Genomic DNA, 22,554 nt, shown 5'->3' on the forward strand with positions numbered 1-22,554 from the left:
AGACACATTTCCTCATGGGAAAGACTTTTAAATCCTCTGAAGTATTCTAAAAAGTTTTGCATAATTTCAACTTTTTTTTTCTTTACTTAAGTCCCCATTCTGTGAATTTCATTATGCTTTTGTGATATAAAAAAGTATGGGGATTTTCTCTTAATATCTCTTTTTTTTTTTGCCTCTGCAGGTTATGAGTAATGGAAGCAGGATCGCTGGTGCGTGCTGTCTTTGAGTTTCTCCCCAGCGTCTCGGAGGAGCTGCCACTCTTCACCGGTGATGTCATCGAGGTGCTCAGTGTTGTCGATGAGTTCTGGTTGCTTGGTAACAAAGATGGCGTCACAGGTAAGGTGTCAGGGGTCATTATTACTATAAATAAACATACACGGTTGAATATTTTTATTAGGAAGTTGCATCTTGTTTACCAAAAATAGCTTTAACCTTATAAAACTATATGGAGAAACTTACTGTAGAATATTGATTATAAAAATAAGCCACATTGGAAACTGTGAGTAACAGCTCTAATAATTGACATGCCCTGGTTCACTTCCACTCAGAATTTGGGAATACATTACACCATACATACCTGAATGGGCACTCTTAGAAAGTGGGAGCAAAATGACAAATTCTTGACCTTAATCAGGTCTGATAATAGAGAATAATGATTTAAAACTACCCTGTGAAATACAGAATTAAGTAATGCAGATTTTTTTTTAACAAATAAATTCTTATACATAAGAGTTTTTTTCACTTCATGTTCAACCGCGCATCTTTCATTTTTGTTACATTTCGGAAACGTTGAAAGATCACAGTGCATTCTGGCCAAGATGAGAAGTATGCATCATTGTTTCTTCGCTTTCTCTGCCCTTGAAGGGTTTTACTCACAGAAATCTTCTTAAGATTTTCCAAGACTCCAACGTCACTTAAGATGAGAAAGGGGATTCCCTGAGAGGGAAGCGCAGAGGGGAAGTCAGTGTAGGCTCGCTAAACCGATCCTGGAAAACACAGATCATATCAGTACATTTATGGCTCGTCTCTCCGGAAGAGATGAAATCTGCCTTTCATGATAGAGTAAAATGTCGACTTGAATACATAAACTTAAGTGAAGCGCATTATTGAAATAGCAGATTGTTTTATTGAATCCAGTTACTCATAATCTATTGGCATTCTCCAATAGATTATGTGAATGACCACTGCAAAACTCCCAAAAAGTACAAAGTTTTTAGGGCAGCACAATATCAATTTTTTTTTAAACATCATTGTGATGTAAACTTGTGCAATAAACACATTGGGAAAGAATATTGCACTCACTTTTTTTAGTCTAGAGAGAGAATCGGTAGCAAATTCCCCTTAAATATGTCTTTTTGTGCCTTTCATGTTCAGTTCAATATTTATTTGTAATAAAAGAATGTTAGACATATTGATCTTTTATTTGTTTTTTTAAAAAAATCAATAACTGACCTTGAGGGCATCAAATTGAACATTTTCATTAAAAGATACATAAAAAAGGCTATAAGCTAGTATCTGGAAGACTGTAGTAAACATTAGCAGAAAGAGAGAGCGAGAAAGCGCAGCTGATACCGGTGTATCAATAAATCAATATATTTGACAACACTATACTGATACTATCTGCAAAAGTATAAAATAAGTATAAGGATTTTAACATATCTAAATAATAGACAAAATCTAAATTCAGAAAGTTCCAACAGTCATTGCTGTCATTGTCTTGAGGAAACAGATGTATCAGTGCAGAAAATGTTTTTAGTTGTGTTTACTGTCCTGGTGTTCCTCACTCTTGTCTCCTGTCCTCAGGTCAGTTTCCCACCACCTTTGTGGAACAGATCACCATCCCCAGCACCAAGCCTGGAGACACGCTCTACGTCTGCATCAATGATTTCAGCTCAGCGGAGCCGGGAAACCTGTCCCTGAAGAGAGGTACGGACACACTGCACACAGATAATCCTCACTTTAGGAGTAAAGACTTAAGTATGAATCACTGCCCGTCTTTATGACACCCTGTCATAAAACGCGAAACATTTCTCAGAGAATATGTGGGCGTTGTTATCTGTTATATGCACATGAATGTTTTTCACAGGAAATAGTGCGACTGTTAACTCTAATGTTTTCTCACTCAGTTTAACGCTGCGTGTTGATGTCGCTGTGCTCAGGTAAACTGTTTTGTGTTCTAGTGTAGTTTTGTTGTGTTGTACCCCGACTGATGCCTTGTCTCCACTGCCACAGTCTGGGCTCTCTTTATGTCGCCATAAAAGAGAATCAAACAGTGTTTTTTGCGAGTAATTCTGGGTATTATTCTAATAACTGCAATGATGTGAGTGACAAAGAAAAGCTTTTTTTTTTCTAAAAATCTTACTGTATCATAGTAAAATCTAATAGCAGGGATCATAGTGAATGGAGAAAAGGCACTGCTTTTCCTTCATGGCATCTTTTTCGAAAGGGAATCTCAGTTAAAGAAAATGTTTACGGTGCATAGTTGAGGTTATCAGTCATTTTAAATCAGCACAGAGTTAGGATTTAGCAAAGAATCAAACTGATTGTCAGTCTGGCAAAATGTCTGTCTTTTGTGGCTTCTCTAGAAAATTGATGGACAAAGAAGGTAAAGATCACTTTGTGCACCCAGAGGGAATTTCAAAAGACGAGTTAGAACCGATCCTCGTAGGAGCACAATTCAAAGAAACCCTGAATACTGAGTCTCACTTTCATAGTCAGCTACAGATGCAGTGTGCCATCTCATTTTGTCTTATTTGGTTCGTTTAAGGCCATGAAATGTAACACTGTTTCTTGTGAGGAATGCTTTTCTCCTACCCTAAACCAGAATTCTGTGATTTTAATTCTCATTTTCCTTTTTTTTTTAAGTGCGAACTGACAATCTCCATTATTGATTTTGAAATGAAGTCATCTTTTTCACTAAAAAAACACGTGGTTAACGATTTCAGTAACAGTGAATCTTAAATTGTCAGATAAGCTAATTAGTTATAAATTCTCCTTTACAGCCATCTGCTTCTATGTGGGTTTGCTGTTCTGACGTGTTTAAATCTGTCATTCAAAATAGTTATAGTATGGAATGATTTTGGGAAGTTTTACTGCAGTTCCATTAAAATTATCATTTGCAGGCTGTTCTCAAGCAAAACAAAGACCTCTTTATGCAGTTAAAGATTTAAGATATGATAAAACTTTGGTGAATGCCCTCAGGGGCAAATTGACAGAAACACACACAGTGTTGACACAATAAGCTCACAAAAGTTGTTTTTGTTGTTTTTCTCCTTCAGGTTAAGGAAGGTCTATTGATGCCTGTGACTTCTTAACCTCTGCTGATAAACTTCTTATTTTTCAGTATCTGAATTTTATCCAGTCTGGTGTGTGTGCATATAAAATAAAAATGAAAAAAAAAGAGAGTAAGCACTCAAAAGTTAATTTCCAAAACTCCCCACTAGATGTCCCCATATGATAAAATTAAGATGTACAGTACATCGACCATCTGCAGCAGACTTTTTCTCTTCTTTTTACAATTTTGAATTGTCTCATGTGATAACATTGGTTGTATTGTTTTTCTGATTTTTCTTTCAACAACATCAGGCATACAGCAGTGATGTTTGCAGATATCTTTTACATCGGTAAAACCTTTAATTCACTGTCTTTACGTGTTATTAGGAATTATAGTGGTAGTTTTAGTCATAGCAGTAGTTGATGTATTTGGTGTACAGCAGGAAGTCACATCTTTGCTCTTTAACTATGACAAATCAAAAATCAGCTATTTATTCAGTGTTCTATTATCATACATGCACATTTCTTCTTTTATTTAGAATGCATCCATTATTAAATCTACCCAACAAAGATATTCCAGTAAATCTGTGTTATGTCCCAGATAAATAACACTTCCTGGATCAAAGGAAACATAGGAAACAGTCTTTACTGGCCGTGTGAAAGCTGAAATGTTCATTTCCAGTATGATTTTCCATGGACATTATTGGCTGCGCTCCAGTTTTGCCTGCAGACACAATGGGAGGTGGAGCCGCAGGTCTTTGGAATGTGACCCCCCTGACTTCTGGCTGACCAGTCGACATTCCTGTTATCCCTGATTCTCCAGATATATATTATATTAGCAGCAGTGCTGACCCTAGTACAGATATTAGGAGCACAATAATAAAGGTGACCTCACATAACTTGACATGAACAGAGCGACTTGAACAAAGACAAAATTTGGACAAAAATGTCTAAACATACCTGGTACATGTATGTTAAAGGGGACCTGTTATGTTTTTTATTATATATAATGTTACATAAGATTAGATGTCCAAATTAAATGTGGCCAAAGTTTTAAGTAATGATGTAAACATGTATAAAAGTAATCACTGTGAACAAAAACTTAAAGCTTTAGACCTTTCTGTTAACTCTTTTTCCAATTATTTTTCTACTTTCGCGACATCTGCTTGTGACAGAATTGAATTGAATATACTAATTGGCTGAGTGAGATAATCAGAGGGAAATAATCAATATACATGTACTGTATATTGATTAGAGGAGCCATCTGTCAGTCTGCTGTCACTACCTTTATATCCCAAAGCGTTTCTGCTGTGTGCATCTTTTTACATGTTCTTATCTTTTTATCTAAAATGAAAAAAACATTTTAAGTCTTTGAAACCTGAGCAAATTGGCTTGATTTCTTTAAAAAAAACATGGGATGAAGGCAACAAGCAATGCTGAAAGGAAATGACCCAAATATTAGCAAGAAATTAGTAAAAAGCTAAAAAAATGTTTCTTTTTAGCACAAAACAAAACAAAGCACACAAACATGTTAATTACCTCAAAGAGTGTCTAAAAATAATAATGATTCTCTAAAATATTTTTTAAATATTTGATTATAAAATTTTTTTCCCAAGCTTTTTAAAAAAATGTTCTAAATCTATTAAATCTTGCAAGTTCTTCATTGCCTTTCCCTCCATGTTTTCAAAGAAGAAGTCTAACCATTTTTCTCTGGGTTCAAAGGTTTAAATCATACAAGAAAAGCACAAGAAAAGTGATGTCCATCCAGATTTCAAAGGGTTAAATAATAATAAAACACCTGAGAGCAACAGCTGGTGAAACTTGGCAGTTTTAGATTTTTTTTGTTTAGCTTTTAATTGTGATTTCAAAAATTTTCCAGCATATGAACATTAAATGTGATCCTCTTTATTCCACGTCTGTGCAGGCGATGTGGTAGTTGGTGAGGCTGGCGGGTCCATGGACCTCGGGGAAACCTGGCAGCGTGGTTGTAACGCCTGGGGCATCCGTGGTCTCTTCCCCACATCATGCGTGAAGGAGCTGACCCTCTCCGGCCGCTCCAGGCAGCTGTCTGAGCGCTCAGCTCAGGCCCAGGCTTCAGAGCTCCCACCGTACGCCCTGGGCCAGGCCCGGGCCCTGATGAGCCTCCATGCGCAGCTCAACGAGGAGCTGGACTTCCGCGAGGGGGACTTGATTATCATCACCGGCCTGCCCGAGCCGGGCTGGTTCCAGGGGGAGCTGGATGGGCGCAGGGGGATCTTCCCAGAGGGGTTTGTGGAGCTCCAGGGGTCCCTCCGGTCTCCTCAGGAGCCTGTGGACTGCCAGTATTTGAACAGTGATCCTGAACATTTTAGCTACGAGGACACTTATGATGCAGGAGAGGGGACTGAGGAGGAAGGTGTCGAAGAAGGAGAGGGGTTTGTGAGAGAGGAGGAGGAGCAGAAGGAGGCTGTGGTGGCAGCAGAAGAAGAAGAGGAGGAGGAGGAGGAGGAGGAGGAGGAGGGTGGTGTCTATGTAGTGGCACTGTATGAGTTTCGAGCCATGGAGCCGGGAGAGTTGGACTTCGATATGGGAGATCGTATTCGTCTTATAAGCACTTTGGAAGATGGTTGGCTGGAGGGGGAGCTGCGAGGGCAACGTGGTATTTTTCCTCATCGTTTCGTCAAAATGGAAGACGACGGGCAGAAAACTGCAGAGGAAACAAATGTTGTCGAACAAGAGGAAGACACAGGGAATAGCTCAGGTCATCTATGTCCCAATGGGTCAGAGAATGACCCAGAATGGATGAAATATGAGGATCACACAGTGTGGGACCTGGACTACTTTGAGAGGACTGAGGAGCAGAGGTGGCAGAATAAAAGCACTGGAGCTCAAACTAACAACAGAGGGCAGAGAGACATAGGTAGCAGACCTGACTCTCAGCCTTGTAGACCTGTCCCCCCAGCACAAAGAGGGCCTGCGAGACCCAAATCCACTCCTCCAGCAAGGCCAAGACTCCCATCTCGGCCTAGCTTGCCTGCACGTAGGCACCATGGGTCATCTTCTGGCGCAAATCGATCCAACTACACTAACGGAAACACTCGATCCTTACAACCCAAATTTACTCATAGTCAAACTCTCCCTAGCACTCAGTCTGGTTGGTCCAAAAACAGCAGATATCACCAACGCTCACCGAAGGATGATGCCACGACCAGTAACAGAAGTGGCAGTCTCGGCCAGGCGTTGTTTAACCTTGTTGAGGACCACAGGCAGAGGAAGCTAGCTCGCCATGGCAGCGTCAGTGATGCTGATATGATGACGGGCACCTCTGAGACACGGCAGCGTTCCCAGCAGACGACGCGCGGCTCCAATGGTTTAATACCATCGTCCTTCACTTTAGATGCCCTGGCAACCTCAGCCGGTGACTTGGAGGCCAAGCTGTCCCAGCAGCTTTTTGAATTTGAAAAAAGCTTGACTTCTTCATATAGTGACACATACATGAGCTCTGCCGCTTCCAGCGATACGACTTCTGCAGCTGACATGAGCCAACAATCCAGTATCATGCGCCACTTTTCTATTATGGACTTCAGCGATGAAATCGATATCATGCGAGGGTCTTCACACTCACCTGTGTCCCACCTTTTGCAGTCGAACTCTTCCTCATTAGAGAGACGCAGGACCCTTCGCCCTCCCCCTCCTCGCCCCAGAGTCCTCCGTCCCCAGCCTCCACCTACATACAAACCAGCCCGCCCTGCTCCACGTCCACCTCCCCGTTGCCCACGACAAAATACTGCTCCTCCAAACATCTTCTACACGCCTGACGAACCAGCCGTAAACCTCCTGGACCAAATATCAGAAGGGCAGGCTGAGTTCGGTGACCTCGCAGCGGCCCAGGAGCATGAACTCCAGTGCCAGCTGGAAGCGGAGAAAGAGCTGGAGAGAGAGATGGAGCTGGAGAGTCAGAGGCAGAGGGAAGAGGAGGAAAGGTACCAGCTGCTGCTACGGCTACAAGAGGTGGAGCATGACATGGAGGCGTACGCGCACACAGCGGAGGAACTCAGGAACATGTTGGAGGAGGAGGAGGATGAGACGGCCCGTATGCAAGCCATGGAGAATCTGGAGTTCTGTAACTACACGCTGGAGACGCTGGCCCTGGAGCAGCAGCAGCTACAAGGTAAGACTGTTGGGCAGCAGATTGAGAGTTAAATCGACATTTTATGCCTTTTATATAAAAAAATTGAGAGTAGACAGATAGCAGGAATAGCATGCAGCAACAATCTAGGCCCGAATCATGTTGGGATTGAGAGTTTTCTGTCTTTAGTTGGACCTAAAGTTGAATGTTCTGAAGCTAAGATAATATGATGGAACTGATGAAACTGGAGACAAGGTGACTGTAATTCAGCATTGAACACTGGATGTTTATTCTCTTTTTAAATCCCGGTGTTTAAGCTCACAGATACTTCATTTATTTTCCAAAATAGAGATGTGAGCAGATTTGTTTCAACAAATTGTCATTGGACTTGATTTGACATCAAACTAAATGGCTAGTGAATTAATTGAGAAAATCTGCAGATCAGTCAAGCTAAAAAAAATGATCGTAAGTTGCAGGTAAATTTATTAAAAGGTCCAGTGTGCAGGATTTAGTTGCATCTGGTGGTCACGTTGCTAAATGCAACCAAGGGAAACTTTTGTCGCGTGCTAAGCGTATTGGAGTACTATGTTGCTTCACGGTGAAACTTGATCCTTAAGAAACAATATGGCCATGGAAGTGGACCCACTTTGTATGTAGATATTAATGACAAAAGCACATAGATTCTTATTTTCAGATGGTTATACACTAAAGAAAACATAGGTATGAATATGCCAATATTCATATAATCTACAATGTTTTTAAACGCCATCATTTTTTGTGTTTTGATATTGATGTCTACACAGGAAGATCCTATAAATGTATGTTAGTGTGTGACAAACTTCTCACTGAACAACTTGAACTACTGGTGTTATGGGAAAAAAGTCTTAAAGTGAACAGGAAGCAGCATCAAAGATCTCAATTTCCATTCCAATTTAAATGCTAGCTACTGTGCCAGAAGGGGTTAAATGGAAACAATGCAAAAGAAAAGACAAATAAAGCAGAATATTTTTTGACCTGATGTCATAGTTCATTTCTGATGCCCTGCAGGTGTCTTCAAAGAGCAATAATACCCAGTCAGTGAAGACAAAATGCAATAAAGCAGGAATCTGAAAATGAGCCATTAGTGCTTACCAGATTTCCTCTTTGACTTATTACCCCAACAAGCACACACACACACAAACACACACACACACACGCACACAAACACACAGACAATTGATTTGAATTCCACTGTGAACTATGCAAACAAGACATCCCTATTTACAGCCCATAATGATAAGTGGAAGGAGGATTGTGTATTTAGTGTGCGTGTGTGTGTGCGCGTGTGTGTGTGTTTGCACGAGTGTGTGTGTGCTCGAGCGTGCATGCGTGCATGCATATTGGGAATTTACTTTGTCTCACTACAATGGTAATTTAGAAGAGCACAGAAAATATGACAGAATCGGCCTGTTGCTGCAGGGTTAGGTGGAGTAAAGGGAAAGAAATTTGCGAGTTTGAGGCGAGTTTGGTCAGTTGCTGGTTGAGATGAAATTTACAGGCATTTAAAGTTCATGACTTCAACAACAATAGTTGCAAAGCCACAGCTAATTGACTCAGATTTGTTTTTGCCATCTCATTTTGTCTGAGTGTACATCTCTGTCTCATGCAACCCAACACTTTTTCACATAGGTACGAGGTGCATTCCTGCACATAGTGAGAGGGTACGCAATGCACGTGGGCCTCTGTCTCTTTTTCCACTCTCTCTCTTTTTCTTTTAGTCCCCCTGTCTCTTCCCAAATGTCATACCTCCTTCACCTTCCTCACACTTTCCTTACTCTGCACCTTTCACCCTCTCACTCCATAGTATTTGGAGTAAGAAGAGGGAATACACTGGATGTGGTTTTTGGGATTTTTGCATGAGGGAGACGGACAGGGAATGGCACACACTAGAGTGCGACCTAAAGCGTGGTTATGGCGAGCTGTTACGTGGCCCGTGGCACACCTCTCCACAATGTTTGGACTCACTCAGGAGGCCAGGTCCAGCAGAGTAGCAGGTAGGCTTGATATCGAGATCAATCAGAGTTGTGATGGCAGAGCATTGTTGCTGTTTTTCACTTATTTTGTTCACTTCTGCTCATAGCTGCAGCTGCACGGCTGCTCGCTACAGCAGCAGCTCTCTTCTCTTTGGTCATTGAGTCAGATCAGAAGTTGGGGGATTTTAGTGCCTTGCTCAAGGTCATTGACAGTATGTTGTTTAGAAAGTTTCAAATTGTCTTCACTTATAAGGATTGAACTTCCTTTGAGGAAAGCAGGACAGAAATATTAGGGAGCTGTCATTTGCAATTTAGATTTATGACAGTGTTAGGGACATGACGTGTTGTTTTTGTTAATTATTAAAAGCTCAGCAGTAAAGAAAAAAAGAAAAATTCTCTGAACTTGCCATCGAGGACATTTATCATCAGATAATATAAATGGATTAATTTTGATTTAATATTAATTTATTACCATTGAATTCTTACCTTATTTTTTAATCGTTGTAATAAATTTACTTGATTTTTAAGGTATTTGATTTGCTGGATTAAACAAAAAAGGGACACATATGGCTATTTTATCCATAAACTTTCTTTATGAGGTTGTTGCTTGGCATTAGATGCGCTTGTATAAAGTGCCAGATCTTCCACCCAAAAAGCCCTAAAACGACAATTTAACAAACAGGCAAAATAATTATATCAGTGAAGACAAACAAAGATATCTTGCCTTTTAAACAAACAAACAAACAAAAAAAAAAAACAGCAAACGGTACTGGCATGTATAACAAGATCTGCATATTTCATACTTCCAGAATCAGCACACTGCCTTTGAATTGTCATCTCCACTCTCTTTTTTCTGCTCTCTTTCCATATTTTGCCCACTAAAGAAAGTCCATCAGTCAGGTGATTCATATATGAAAAAATGTCTAAATCACTATCAGTCACCTGTGTTTATAGGGAAAGGTGCAGAGGTAATGGGGCTGTGGACACATGGTGCAACAAGACAAACAAGAAAGACAGAAGACATATGGGGAACAAGCCCAAATAATCACTTCAGAGCTTTTCGACAGAAGAGCTCACCATCTCTGGCACACAACCGCACATAGAAACGTCCTTATTCATGGAGGAGCTTTCAGTCTAATCAGCGGTGTTTCTCTGTAATGTTAAAATGTATCTCACTTTACACAATCAGAGTTTAATGATCTGATCAAAAACTGTTTATTTATGACAGTCGAGGCTTTTTTTCCACCTACTCTATGCTTTTCTTGCCACTAAATGTAAGTAATCTGATTACTACCGGATGGTTCCGCTGTATTTTAATTTAATGCTTTTCCTTTAATCTTGTTTGTCATTATACCAGTAACCCAATAATCACTCATTTCCTGTGTTTGTTTCTTTTTTTTGTTGCATTCAAATGACATATCCTGTTAGATGTTATCAGTGAGTCTCTAGTGCTTTTCAATGGATGATCTTTATGACTGTGAACGACAGGTATCAGCCCGAGGGCGGGAACTCCTCCTGCTGGCTACAGGTGCCTCTAAGGGTCATGCAACCACATAGTTTCCATTCACTCACCACACTTAAGGAATCCTCACACCCTTGCTTCAGAGTTATAAAATCCCATTTTCAGTCTCTGTTTTGCTTTGATTTTTTTCCACACTTTGAGATGTGGAAATGGCCTGAGATAGTGAGATGATTTGTAAGAGACGAGATTCAGCGCTCGTAAGGGTAATACAGCTTTGCACACTCCCATTGTAGAATGTTTGATTGGGTGATTATCAACACTTAACTCGGACACAAAAGCTTTTAGTGGGAGTTGTTAGTAGGATATTGTGTTTCTCTTTGTTTTCCCTTTTAAAGCAATTGTGCTCACACAGGAAGGTGTGTACACATCAAGCATAGGCTCAGGATCTTTGCTGCAAAAAAATGTGTTTGTCATTCTACTGCAATGTGTCCACACACTCACTTGCTCAGGAGTGAGTGTTTTTTCCGTGCTTTTACAGGGTGTGTTCCTGAGTGTGACGTTTGAAAGACAATGGCAGCTTATTGTTACAGGGCAGGGAGTAACTTCAACATCGGGCTCAGCCTGCACTCCGCTGTGCAGAGGCCGGCTCAGAGGCCCTGCAGAAGCTGACAGAGGAGTGATACTGAAGACCAAAACATACAGAATAAATCATATGACTGCAGAGTGTGTTTGATGATAGCGTTTCATTTTAGTGTTTTTTAAAACTATATAAGTGTTTTTCTGCTCATACTAGAGAGAATATTAAATAGATAGCTTTCTACGTCAGTGAGTGTTATGATGAGAGGGGTGATGTGCCTGATACCAGACAGAATTGTCAAGTTTTTACACTCCGTATCCATCTTAAGTCTGGGATTTCGTCTACTGTGACTGATTTCCATGGGGATAGGGGGATTCAATTTTCTTTAACAAATAACTAGAGACCAACTTTTCTGCCTGCGTGTAACTTTATTTTAAGTCCCAACCTGGTTTTGTTGTTTTAAGAGTAGAGGGGAGCAAAAGTTAAATAAACTACCTTGTCAGGTGATATTTAGAAGACATGTTGATCTAGCACAGCTTCCATAGAAAGGTCTATATTGTCTATAGCACGTCATAGTTGTTATTGTAGCTCAGTTATGCTCTCTGCACGGCCTGACGAGGAAATGTTTAGATCTTTTTAATCCACACAGTTTTTGTCACAGCATGCCAATATTTCCCCAAACTGTAGGCGCCAGTGTATCAGTAAGCATAGATCTCTACACATCCCACATCCATGTAATCAGAAAATGTTGGATAAACTGTTACAGTGGACTCCAGCCAAGGGTCGTGTCTGACGGTGTGACGTCACGTCGTCAGATACTAGTGAATCTTGCGGAGGTATCAAGCATAAGTCAGGCATTTTTCTACTTATAATGGTTTGACAACAACATTAGTCTTGCCCACGGGGCTCAGTGGCTGATCTGGTCCTCCTGAGGCGCTCATTGGTAGTTTTTTATTTTAACCGAGAAACTGCTGTTTTATGACACAATGCTAGAAGAATCAGTCAGCTTGAACTCAGTGGATTGGGCAGATTTCAAGGTCTGCACCCAGGCAAAGGGGTGATAAAGATTTTTTTTTTACCAGTCTGATTATTTTATATGTTAAAATATTGTGTTGGTATGCCTGTAAGACTGGACAATATGGGCCATTTTTCTGATTATCACTTTATATCACAACAACAGATGTATGAAAAATCACAGACAAAATAATCAAACTGATGTTCTTTTGAGCTCTCACAATCATTAAATCAGGCAACCACATTTTAAAACACAATATGATCATTTAATCACTAAACAGGTCCACTTAAGTCAAAACTGTTTGCGCATTACAGTAGCCAGTCTGGTAACCCTTTCCCAATATTCATAAGTGGGTTCCCACTCATTTTAATTGAGACATTTTTCAAGGACCCATAAAAAATGTCCACGATCATTGACTGTATAAAAACAAACATTGCTCCATCTCAAAAAAACAAACAAACAACTTTTCCAAAACTTTCAAGGATTTCACTGATGACATGACTTTCCTAGGCTTAGAAAATGAGATTTTCAAATTCCATGACTTTTTCAGGTTTCACATGATTGTTGGAACTCTGTGCATCAAATTATGACTGATTAATTAATTCATCAGAAAATATGAGTGGGTCTCTAAATCAGTTTTTGGAAGGTGCTATAAGCTCCTTTTCTCACACATTGGTGCAGGTTTTCCTGTTTCCAACATATTTTTGTGTTTCCTCCTTTCTTGTTTAAACTATTTGACCTTCGGCTTCCTTTAATTCTTTAAACTCACCATCACAGCGCCTCTATAGACACCACAGCATGATCTATTTAACATTGTTTTGAGGATCTATTGCAGCTTCGGGTTTCCCTCAGTCAGCCATACAAACAGGGAGCCTTCTAAACTGCAGACACTCAGATAAATTACATTGTTACTGGACATCACACCACTTTATCTCGATGAACTAAACGTTGATCAAAGCCTTGACGACTTCATTTCCAGCAGCTAACACAGCCACAGAGAGGAATGTTGTATTTGGCATTCCTGCAATGACACATGTATGCTACACACACAGTTTCGGTTGTGTCCTGCTACTGAAAGCTGAGATGTTGAACACTGATAATTAAACAGTCTTATGTAAGAAGAGAACAATGTCTAAGTGAGAACTTCTGCTCAACCTATGTTGTTTTGGCTTGTGCAAATGTGTTCATGATTTACAAGAATTGAATTATTTTACTGGAAACAGACAAGAATATTTGCAGGTTTTTTGAGGTGTTTTGTAGTTAACAAGATACAACACGATAATATCATTCAGTAAATGGATATTTTGTAGTGTATACAAGGAATGTGAAGGTTTTTTTTGCCTTTGCTTAAGTCAAATTGTGTTTGCTCTTTCTTTTAGAGCTCTAGTTTTATTTCCCAACATGTTTCTGATTTGCTGGTTTGTGATATGGTTTATCATGGCTGGACTAACTTGTCACCAGTTTTCTAAAACCAGGAACTGCAATTACTCAAATTATAAATCCTAAGGGAAAAAATAGTATTCAGAAAACAATTTGCAACTTCAGGTTACATTTTAGGCTGTTTGAATTTATGGTAAATTGACACTGTCCCACATGTGTGTGTCTGTGTGTATCACGTGCACTTGAGTGTATGCAGGTCCTTTAAACCTGTCCCCTCAGTGCCTGCCTCTTTCATGGAGAGTTAAGGAGGGGGAGGGATATATTATACTGCAGCTTTATGAATAGGCTTGAGTTTTTTTCTCACACTGAAAGATTGTGTCTCTTCTGAGAGCGAGGACTGTCCTCAACAATAGCTCATTGTACACACCAGCAGCTACTTTTTCAGTGGCCGCCCCAGCCTAATCAGGCTATGTGCTCTCAAAAATCTCTCCCTCTTCACACTCATCTAAATGCAATCACTATCCTTTACTTAGATCTTTCCCTTTCACTTGTTTTCTACTTCACACTCCGCTTTGAATCATCACTCCAAAAGAAAACTTGTTTCAAACAAAATCACATGGACCTCTTCATGTGCTCCTCCCTCAAATGTAGGGCAAAGTCAAACTGACAGACTCGCTCAGTTTCAGTTTACCCACAAATATCACGGCCTTTGGACCAGTGTTGAAAGCTGGAATATGTAGCTTGTTGTAAACACAGACAGGACTGAGTTGCTTTTGCCACTACATGCTGTATTAATGACCTGCAAAGCAGTGACATCTGCAGGAAATAGCAAAAACAAAACAGGATACAAGGAAAGATGGAGAATTGTTCATCACAGTGAAAAACAAACACTTGGTGCCAAAAGTCTGCAGCCCCTCAAAGGCACAGTGTGAAATAAGTCAACATCTTCCATTAAAGAAAATCTACAGGCAGACTGTTTTCCTGCAAACAGAGGTAGTAGCCTATTGAGACAATGGGAGGGGCTGTTGGGCTAATCCTCCACTCATGTGACTCAACTGAATCATTAACCCAAGGAGGCCCCTCCTTCAATAACCCCACCCCCCTTCTCCTTCCACGATTCGCTGAGATAGCTGCGGGGAGGGTGCAACTCTACACTGAGGGCTGGGAGGTGCTTGGGCCGGGCAGTCCTGCTGAGGCAGTGGAGAGGAGACAGAGAAAACAAGTGGGAGAGTTACAGACAATATGCCTGACAGGTGGAGTCTCCCACAGCGCTTTGTTATGGAATGCAGGAAACTTTGGAAAGAAGGAATAAGCCACGTTGAACGGAAAACTGTATCAGCACTGGGTAGGCTGATTTAAAAAGCAAGAGCCATGAAGAGCCCGGTGGTTTATGGCAACCCAGTCATGTTCGGTCCAGTGGATTGGAACTATCCAGCTGGTGCGCCGGTAAGGAGAGGGAAGAGTGTGGAGGAGCTAGGGGATGCCGGGTGGGCCAGAGAGAGAGAGAGGATGGCCCATCTGCAACATCTACAACAACTACACCAACTGCAGGTTCAGCAGCAACAGGTTGGATATCCTGCATATGGTGTAGTTCATCCTGGACAGCCACAAGGACCTGTCATGGTAGCAAGTCCTGGTGACCCAGTTCCAGCTCCAGGCTTCCCTGGCGGCATGATGGTGCCTTTAGGTGGGCCAGGGCCACCTCCAGTGCATGTGCCAGCTCCATGGCAAGCACAATGGGAGAACCAAGCCCAAATTAGACCGAGCAATGCCTGCCGCCAAACCAGTTGGGAGTATAATGACCCACACAAGGCAGCTTTCCAAGAGAAGAGGCCTCAAGGCCAGAACATTTACTTCCACCCTGGTTCCGAGGATGGTCATCTAAACGTGAGAGTATCTGAGTGGAAAGGCAAGCATTGTTTTTACCAGGGCCCTGAGGATTACAGCCAGCAGGACTACAGCAGAGTGCCACAAGAAAAAGACAACAATGACTTAAGAACTCAAGAGGGATATGGTAAATTGGACAAGGAGCGAAGAAGAAGAGACGATTGGGACAGAGAAAATGACCGTTATGACCATAGGAGTCACAGAGATTCGGAGGAGTATGATCATAAGGATAAATACAGGCAAAGGGATCATTATGACAGGAAATATGATGAGCGCTATGATGACCGAGAGCAATATTATGACAGCAGGAAACAGCGTAAAAATGACCTCAGAGAGAGGGACAGTTACAACAGTGAGTATGAAGACTACTACGACCGTAAGGACACCTATGCTCGAAGAGACAATTACAGAGACAGTGATTGCTACTATGACCGGGACAGGGATTACTATGACTCCAAAGAGAGTGACCGCTATAGAGAAAAGGACTACTACCAGTGTAGGGAGGACGACCGCTACTATGACGAGCGAAAACGTAAGGACCACCACTATGATCGGCATGTGGAGGATCGATATGACCGCAGAGAAAATAACTATAAAGACAGGGATGATTACGATCAAAGGGGTGAGGACACTTACACCAGTAAAAGAAGGGGCCAGTATGACTCTGCACTGGACGAGCACTGTGGTTATAAGGACCGGGACCACTACGACAGGTACAGGGATCCAGATGATGAGCGCTACGACCACAGAAGGAGGGACCACTACAAATCAAGGGAGCACTATGAGCAGAGGGACCATGACAATGAGGACCGCTATGAATCTAGAGAGGTGGATTGTTCCTACAACAAGCCCAGAGACAGATATCGAGATTTACGCTCAATATCTGCAGAATCGCGGTATGAGGAATACCCTAAAAAAGACCGCAAGACACACTGCGAGGAATGGGTCGAGCAGCAGAACCAGAAGTTGGCGCTCAGGGGGTTGCATTCGTTTGAGGATCCCGGTGTATACCAGCACAATGACGATCAGGAGAAGGGGTATGAGTCAAGCGCCGGGAGCATTGGGTCAAAACGGGGTCGCAAGCCTGTTTATGTGGGCTCGCTGGATCGGAATAGTTTCTACAGGAAGACGGCTCCAAGCTCCCTGCGAAAGTCCCAGTTTGCCACCACAAGGAAACAAAAGCAAGGTAAACACAAGGATGTTGTCATGTGAGAAAATGTACTCCACACGTGTTTGCACAGAACAGCATGTGGAGCTTATGTTATGCTCAGGTAGAACTCTACATCACAGATCTTGAAAAACAACAGAGGACACATGGTTTGCAAATGTTTGTCATTCCCAGCACCTTTAGATAAAACAGGGTGGAGAGGACTACAGTCTTTGTTGTCTCACTTCTTATCATGAGTGACCTCCAAAGGTGCTTTTCTAATCAATGCTGGGGGCTTCAAAGTGCTGACAAGCCACACTCACCTCCTTAGAAAGTGTGTGCAGGAAACTGTGTGTGTTTCTGAGTGTGTGCATGTCTCAGTATCACCTATCTTACAGAAAAGTGAGCTGTCAGGTATTTGCAGGCGTAAGAACCAGCAGAACAAGTTTTGTGGGTTCTCGGTTTTTGTTGTCTCTGTCATTCTCACTGTCTGCAGTATCCCTGTTAGCTGCCACACTGCCACATCACTGATGCTATGTGCACCCACAACAAGTCTGGTCAGTTCTTGCATGACTTAAAGGTCTGTCTTTGACTGCGGAGGTTGTTACATACAACCTGCGCAGGATACATTTAAAAACTTTTTGGTGATCAAAGTGGATCTGTATGTTTTGTATACAAGCCATATCTTTATTTACTATATACATCTCAGCCTAAATTTTACAAAGCCCATTTAAGTTCCAAATTCTGCAAACACTCAACTTAGGTTTATGATTTTATGCAAAATGGACTTTTTAGCTCTGAGTTATGTATTTAAAATAGACTAAACTTCATCCATCCAAATTTTTCAAAACTGATACACAAGTGCCAGTTTAGGCAACCGATAATTTTAAACATTTCAACATTTTTAGAGAAAGTTTGAGGTTCCTGATGGTTTAAAGCTACAGTGTGTAACTTTTATGAAAATATTTTTTTTTTCATATGCACGGAAACTGCCACTATGTTTTGAAAAAGTACACAAAACAAATAATCTAGAAAAATAATCATGTCCCTTCTCCTCTTCCTACTGTCTCTAATAGTATTTGCCAGAATTTACAAGCAATAAGAGCTGAGGAGTCTCTATTGTAGCTGTCAATCATGTCAATCACTCTGTAAACTGTGATCAAACTGGGTAGCGCAGATCAAATATGAATCAAGTGGAGTGAGAGACTCCTCAGCTCTGATTGGTTGTTTTTGTTCACTGGTAAAGTCATCAGAAGCACTACAAAGCAATAGAGTAGACAGATGAATGTTTATATATATACATATATATATATATATCTATATCTATATATATATATATATATATATATATATATATATATATATATATATATATATATATATATATATATGCAGATTATCTGTCTCATTTAGTGCTGTAAATATAGTGACATTTTCAGCAAATATGACAAGTTATTTTAAAAATTACCAACTACATCTTGCACCCCCTTTTTTCTTAAAAAACAACTGTGTAATGTGTCAGTATCATACTTATATCAACTTAAAATATAATATAGTCTAGAGTAAGAAGAGTTTCCTAATTTAGCTTGAAAGTATTTGTCAAAAGAGTAATGAAAGACACTTAAGAATATAACCATGCACTTGATGCTAATTTGAAATCCTATGGACACATTTCTGTGTGTCCATGTTGGTGTGCACTCACAGTATTGAGGTTATATGCCCAGGCCAAGGGCAATGATGTTATCAGCTGTTAACAATGACGAAAAGTGTGGTATGTAAACACAGAAAACTAATACAGCATAAGAAAGTAGGTGCGCATGTGTGTGTGTTCCACCGTGTTTCATTAGGAATCGAAGAAAGAGAGAGCACGCTTCTGACTCGCTTTATTGTGTCTGAGAAGAAGCAGGTGGCGCCCCATGACCCCTCCCCCAGTTACCTAGAAACACACACACATGCATGCACAGCCACACACAAAGTACACACCGGCCCCCACCACACATCCATTTCGGGAGTCCAAGTATTAATCCCTAGCGTCAGCATGGTGAGTGGATGGCGGGGGTCTGTCTGGTGCCAGGCGGCGGCCAGCACGGGCCTGACTCCTTCACTGCAAGATGATACTGATTCACAGTGTGTATGTGTGTGCATGTGTGTGTGCTGGTGAAGGCCTGGGAGGCTTATTTAAAGATGACGGCATTTTTCAAAACACACACACACATGCACGCTTGCTTCTGCAGTCATCCTGTCATCCTTTAATCTCGTTAAACTGTTTCAGCTCTGTCAGGGGTTTGCCTCGAGTAAAGCGTTTGATAGCATGGCTAAAAACATTAGAGCATCTCGTTGCAGCGCTTATTGGGCTTACGCTGTGACTCAGTGACATTGAGGTGATGGCCGAGGCTTTCTGAGATGGACCTTAAGCATCTACAAGGGCTTTTGTTCTGTGTAATCCAGTAATAGATATTAGACCTCTCTCTGGGGCTGAAAAATCTATAGAGCAGCTGCCAATCAACGTTTCAAATGACATACATGTAAAATGAGAGGGAAAAATACTTTAAAGCTTAATATTTAAAACCAAGAAAACCTATGAAATATGTGAGTTTAAGTATGCACATAGTTTTCTGTCTTAAACTTTTTTATTCAAAAAAAGTATTCAGCTGTATGGACAATGTTGGAGCGTCTGTGTGTGAGTAATATGTCGTCATCCAGCTATGATCTGGCAGCGTATGCTCTGTAATCCCTGAGCGGTTGCTGTGATTGGTGCGCAGCAGTGGGAGAGTGGGGTTGGGGGAGTTAGGAGTTAAGACAACACTGCTTTAAAGACGTCTTATCTCACTGCTGGCAAGCAAAAAAGTCAGTCGGCAAAAAAAGATTTAGCTCATTAGTCCAAATGTCTGCATGAGTCAGTGGTAAACACACACACGCTGTGTATGATTTAATTATGCTTCATCCTCAGTCCTCTTTAAAGCTTTTTGAAGCTGAATGATGTCATTGAAATATTTTAAATATTTTGTTATTATCATAGAATTGTCATCTGGACATTGCCAGCTCCAGAGCAAGTTATTTTTTGTACATATATTCTTGTGAATGCGATATCACAAGAAGCTCAAATCTGGCACAAACGTCACTGTGACAACACCCGACAGAACTGTAAAACAGGAGTCAGAAAACAACATAATAGCTCCAACAAATTTAAGATTTATATTTATTAGATTTAATATTTCTGTTACAAGGGGGCATGAGCTGAGCAAATAAATATGCTGCGCACTGCTCTAAAATTAAATACGATTTTACCAATTTTAAATTGTAATGTTGATATTGTCGCAGGCAGACACAAATAAATCAATAAATCAAGGAAATGCTGATATTAACGTAGAATTTTTAAGGGTTTGGTGTTTTTAACTCTTCCTGCCTCAGTTCCTGGTGAGAGGAAGCTGCTGGTACCTGCATAAATAAGACATCTGATGTTAACTGGAGTTTTTCGCAGAGAAGTGTGGGAAAAGACAACTGATCTTTGACCGACTTTTCCATCAGGATGAGTTTACTTTTGATTAGTTCTTGATTAGATTAGAAAGGGGGGGAGAGAATAGGGATGACAAGCAGCAAATCAAACCCGGGCTGCTCTAAAGGATTCAGCCGTCATGGGGCGGATGCTCTACTCACTGAGCTAGAGGCCGCCATGGCCTCACTCATGCAGTTTATGTGGTTTCACTCCTCATGTGGATGAGAAATAGTCACTATAGTCATTACCTGAACATTTCCGGTTGTTAGCACTACTGTATATCGCTACACATGCAGCACTGTCTATAGGACAGCTGCTCTCTTCTGTTGTATTTCATTTGTCATTTAAGTTCATTTCCTCATAGAGAAACTGTCATTGCACCAGTTTCCCTCAGTTTTGTGCTCCAGATACTCACTCTGCAAAAAGCACCTTTGTCAGTATTTGTCAAACAAATTGCAGTTGTTTAAATGTTAATTTTTTTAATTTGTGGTTAAAGCTACCACAGTTGTTTTATTTTGTGTGCCCAACTGTTACAGCGGTTACATGTGTTGATCTTGTCCATTGTGACAGTAGCTACAGGGACTAATTTATTTACATGTTCACACAGTGATTGTTTTACTGTGGTGTGTGGTGAAGACTCGCTCTTGTTAGTACAAACGGGTGTCAATCTCAAACACTAACTGTATAAACAGAGACGCTTAAATCAATATCAGTGAAGTGCTTCCGTACATGTTAAATTTCTTGTATCAGTAAATTTATATCTTTTGGTTGGTTTTAAATTATTATAAGGATTGTTAGGTTGTTAGCTAACAGCCAGTCAGTCACTTAAACTTAAACCTTAATGTCAGAAAGCAGTTGAGACGACAGATTGTTCAAATGATTTTGTTCTTGCACTTTACTAAGGGCGATGTTGAAAGTTAGCTGATCTTAGTTCACAGAAACCATGAACTGTACGCATAGTTACCAAAAACTCAAACAGTTTAAATGAATGAAAAAAACCTTCCCGAAATGTCAAGTATTGCATTAATTTGCCTGTTTTCTGTTCAGATCTTGGTATCTACAGTTGGTGAAGTCATCTAGCTCCAGGTATTGAGCAACATCCACCAGCTGCTAAAAAGCCCTCTGTTTCAACAAAACAGGCCTGAGAGCAAGCTTTGCAACCTGCAAAACACGCTCTGACGTCTGTTCGGGGCCTGAGAAGTTTGCTTTTCCTACAATGGCAATTTTTCATTAAATTGGGGGTTGTAATTTGAGAAATTTAGAGAGAGCATTTTGTCACCCTGTTGTTTATTTGTAGAACAGAACAGTTGAACTCAATTCTCTTATTTACTTGTAGAAAAAGTCATAAAGCCTTCAGGCTGATTTTTGTCTTTACTTGTCCTACGCAAGTTCAGTCATCTCAAAGTCTCAGAGAAGTTCTGACACTTGGGTTGCAACCGAAGGAACAAATATTTTCCCACACAGGCAGTGAAGGCAACAGCCATTACACTGTATACAAAAAAATAATGCCATTGCCTGTTGTTTGCTTAGCGTTGGATACATGACCCTTTAAAAATATTAAAAATGTTTTTTTTCTAGTAGGTTTTGCACAAATGTGTATCACCAAAACACCTGTGGGACCCAGTCGTCCCATTCTCTTCCCTCTCCCCATTAACATGAAGACAGTAGTGTTTTGGGCTGAATAGTTCCCTCATTTAATGGCTTTGGTTCCTCTTAAAGCTCAGTCTGCACATATGCAAAACTGATGATCTCTTGAAGTAATTGGACATTGTTCATCACACAAACAGGACGAAATGAGAAATTCCAAGGAAGCCAGAGATCAGTCTTGTTCCCATTTATTATCCAGCGTTGTAGCAAGTTATTTATTCAACTTAATTATGTTGTGGCCTTGCCCACCTTGAAACGAGAGGGGTTGTATCTTTTTGTATCCAACAGTAGATGCCAAACACATGATTAAGTGTGGAGAAAATCACATTCTCAATGCCACATGTTTTAACACACAGCCTGCTTTTATGATGAGTGAACAGAGAGGCTGTAATTACAAGAAATTCCCAACAATATTACATAATGGTTGCTATGAGATTGTGCAGGGAGCTGGAATGTGACCTTTTGACATTTTGACCCTAAAAACAGATAAACAGGATGGTATGTCGCTAAATAAACTCCCCTTTTTTCCATTTTTAAGTGGCCTCCTACC

At 40.7% G+C, this 22,554-nt stretch overlaps 1 protein-coding gene across 4 annotated transcripts in view; it reads left to right on the plus strand.

Moving 5' to 3' along the window:
* dnmbp (dynamin binding protein) overlaps positions 1-22,554 on the plus strand; it is a 56,649-nt gene that overhangs the window by 15,073 nt on the left and 19,022 nt on the right. For 2 of the 4 annotated variants that reach the window (XM_042507395.2, XM_042507396.2), the window contains exons 2-4: positions 182-336; positions 1,804-1,926; positions 5,198-7,423. In XM_042507395.2, coding sequence (XP_042363329.2) covers positions 192-336; positions 1,804-1,926; positions 5,198-7,423 — 2,494 coding nt within the window. In that variant the 5' untranslated portion in view covers positions 182-191. Of the gene's footprint in view, positions 1-181; positions 337-1,803; positions 1,927-3,583; positions 3,624-5,197; positions 7,424-15,009; positions 16,901-22,554 lie in introns of those variants that run through there. The other 2 variants (XM_088069873.1, XM_042507397.2) reach the window with 2 other exon arrangements.

Source organism: Plectropomus leopardus, chromosome 19, assembly GCF_026936395.1.
Source record: "Plectropomus leopardus strain MGB_pleo_1.0 chromosome 19, ASM2693639v1, whole genome shotgun sequence".
Lineage (NCBI taxonomy): Eukaryota > Metazoa > Chordata > Actinopteri > Perciformes > Serranidae > Plectropomus > Plectropomus leopardus.